The 2500-nt window shown below is 41.0% G+C and overlaps 1 protein-coding gene across 5 annotated transcripts in view; it reads left to right on the top strand.

Moving 5' to 3' along the window:
* Positions 1 to 2500, top strand: part of LOC138003575 (neurogenic locus notch homolog protein 1-like) — a 73364-nt gene that overhangs the window by 30262 nt on the left and 40602 nt on the right. For all 5 annotated transcript variants that reach the window (XM_068849693.1, XM_068849691.1, XM_068849689.1 and 2 more), the window contains exons 18-19: positions 617 to 727; positions 1941 to 2132. In XM_068849693.1, the coding sequence (XP_068705794.1) occupies positions 617 to 727; positions 1941 to 2132 (303 nt within the window). The remainder of the gene's footprint in view (positions 1 to 616; positions 728 to 1940; positions 2133 to 2500) is intronic.

Genomic DNA, 2500 nt, shown 5'->3' with positions numbered 1-2500 from the left:
TAAGAAACGACGACGGCTACAGCAACGACAAAGCCATAAAGTTGGCTACAGGATGGATATCGATGGCATTTTGAATCTTAAAATGGATTTTCTCTTCTTCGCGATAGTAGGGAGTTTAAGAAACGACGACGGCTACGGCTGCGACAAAACCAAAAAGCAGTAATATTATTGGTTAAAAGAATCAAAATGATCGTGCAGCACGTGCGACACGCATTTTTGTACATTTCTCTCCCGTTCTCGTCAACACTACAACGTAAAATGACCAATTTTCAGGTTTTGACTACAACGTGGACAAACTACGCTGAATCTTTCAGTCTCACTCTTTACTTCAAATCCGTCCGTATCTATCCAGTTTTAGGACACCTCGCTCATATTGAATAATATAAACAAGACGGAATAATCATGAATTACTTAGAACAGCTCAAACTTAAATGTTGAAGTGACGTTTTCGTCGCCGTAGCGGTAGTGGTTTCTTCAACTCTCTATTAAATTGTTGTGCTACGCGGCAATTGGCAATTTAGAGACGAAACAGTTCATTGGATTTGAGTCAGATAAAGGCGCAATGACAAAGAATGGTCTTTCCTCTAATTCTTTGATCATGCTTCTTTCTTTACAGATATCGATCCTTGTCGCCCAAATCCTTGTCTCAACTCTGGCGCTTGTCTTCACAACGATGACGGCTTCGTTTGTAACTGCTCGGTTGGCTTTAAAGGCAAAAACTGTCAAGGTGTGTTCGCATCGCATTTTAATTCGAGGCAAGGCTAAACGCCACTTTTTAGAGGGCGTAGATTGTGTTGAAGCTTCTGTCAGTTCCTATAAAGCAAATTACGGAATCAATTGCAACATTTTTTAGCAGTGATCCCGAAGGAATTGTGCTTAGCCACATTGATACCAGTCAGTTTTACAAGGCGTAACCTTCCTTGTGCCCGGTGGCCTACATTATTCCGGTCAGCAACGGAATTAGCGACACGTGGCTGGCACAAGACAGGATGAGGGAAGACAACACATCCGCAAACCCAATTATAGTTTGTTCGATCCATTTTAAGCCTCGCGCGCATGCTGTGAATGTTATTTTGGTATCGTGCGCATGGTCGCGCACGATACCAATGATCTGCCAATTATAACTAACCAATTAGGTTAACCACGGGCTAAATCATCGATTTGAAAAAAGGTATCATCGAAAGAGTAAAGTAAAGTAAACTAACCATTTTTAACGTCGATAACTTGTAACAGTAATTTAACTGACAAACCTGAGGTCGATGGTGCGCTCTTTTTACTCCCGTCTCTCTATCAGTGCTCCGTTTTACGGGTATTTAAAGCTACTTAGCTACACGGAAAGGAAAGAAGTCGAAACAAGGATGCGAGATCCGGGAATCGAACTCAGGACCTCTTGCACCAAGGCCGCGCACTAACCGACTGTGCCATCGTTGCTTGAGTCTCATGAATGGTGGATGTGTTCTGTTCCCGCATCCTCTCTGGCTGGCATTATTGCTGCTCTTTTAATGTTATTTTGTTGTTATTCAAGTTACTCTTCAATACCTCAATCCCAGGATCAGAATTCAATAAAAAAGTTTTAGCCGGAAACATGCGCCAAAGTTTAATAAACATTGAAGAGTGTATAAATACGTGTCAATCTATAGCACACGGCTCTTTATCTTAAACGTCGTATTAGGTAGTTTTTCGTGTTGGTGGGCGAAAGCAACAAATCTCTCAAACACCTTTTGTTCGTCCAGCAGAATTTCCATGTTGCACCTTTGGCGTTGTTGTCTTTGAAGCTTTTTTTTGTGCAAACCATCTCTAATTACAATCCCCTTTTATAGACGTGCTTATGTTGTCTATTTAGTCATTGTTCATCGGCTTACATATCCTTCTTTTAATTTTGCACAGTTGCAAATTTTCAATATTCAGTTTTCACTCTAACGAACGAACTGATTTTACAGAGCGTGACCTGTGTAAACCAAATCCTTGCCAGTTCGGGAACAAATGTCACCAGACGGGAATGGAGAGTTATCAATGCGTCAAGAACCTCTGTAATCCAAGTCCCTGCATGCACAACGGTCGCTGTATTGAAATCAACGATGAAGACTACACGTGCGCGTGTACGCCTGGATATTTCGGCAAAACTTGTGACGGTAAGTGTTAAGAATGAATATTTTAAAAAAAAAACGTGTTAGAGCTTCCCAAACAATTAAGGGCTTTTAAACTGAAAGGGGTGTCAGGCTTTGACAAGCCTGATCTTGATGTAAGGCCCTGCCCACCACGTATCCGGGTATTTTTAAAAGGATAGTTTCACGTCTCTGCGCATTGGCAAACTCTCACGTCAGCCCCTTTCTTTTATTACTGTTTTTTATTTATAAGCTTCGCCAAAAGACAGGGTAGCCTCAACAGAGCGTGAGCCCCAAATCAGAGGCCCCAAAGAAATAATAAGTATTGAAAAATTACAAAAGTACAAAAAATAACAAAACAAATTACATAAACATTGATTACAAGCGTGACACTA

The sequence above is a fragment of the Montipora foliosa genome, chromosome 5 (genome assembly GCF_036669935.1).
Source record: "Montipora foliosa isolate CH-2021 chromosome 5, ASM3666993v2, whole genome shotgun sequence".
Lineage (NCBI taxonomy): Eukaryota > Metazoa > Cnidaria > Anthozoa > Scleractinia > Acroporidae > Montipora > Montipora foliosa.
The sequence above is the reverse complement of the archived record's forward strand: the minus strand, read 5'-3'. Positions and strand labels throughout refer to the sequence as shown.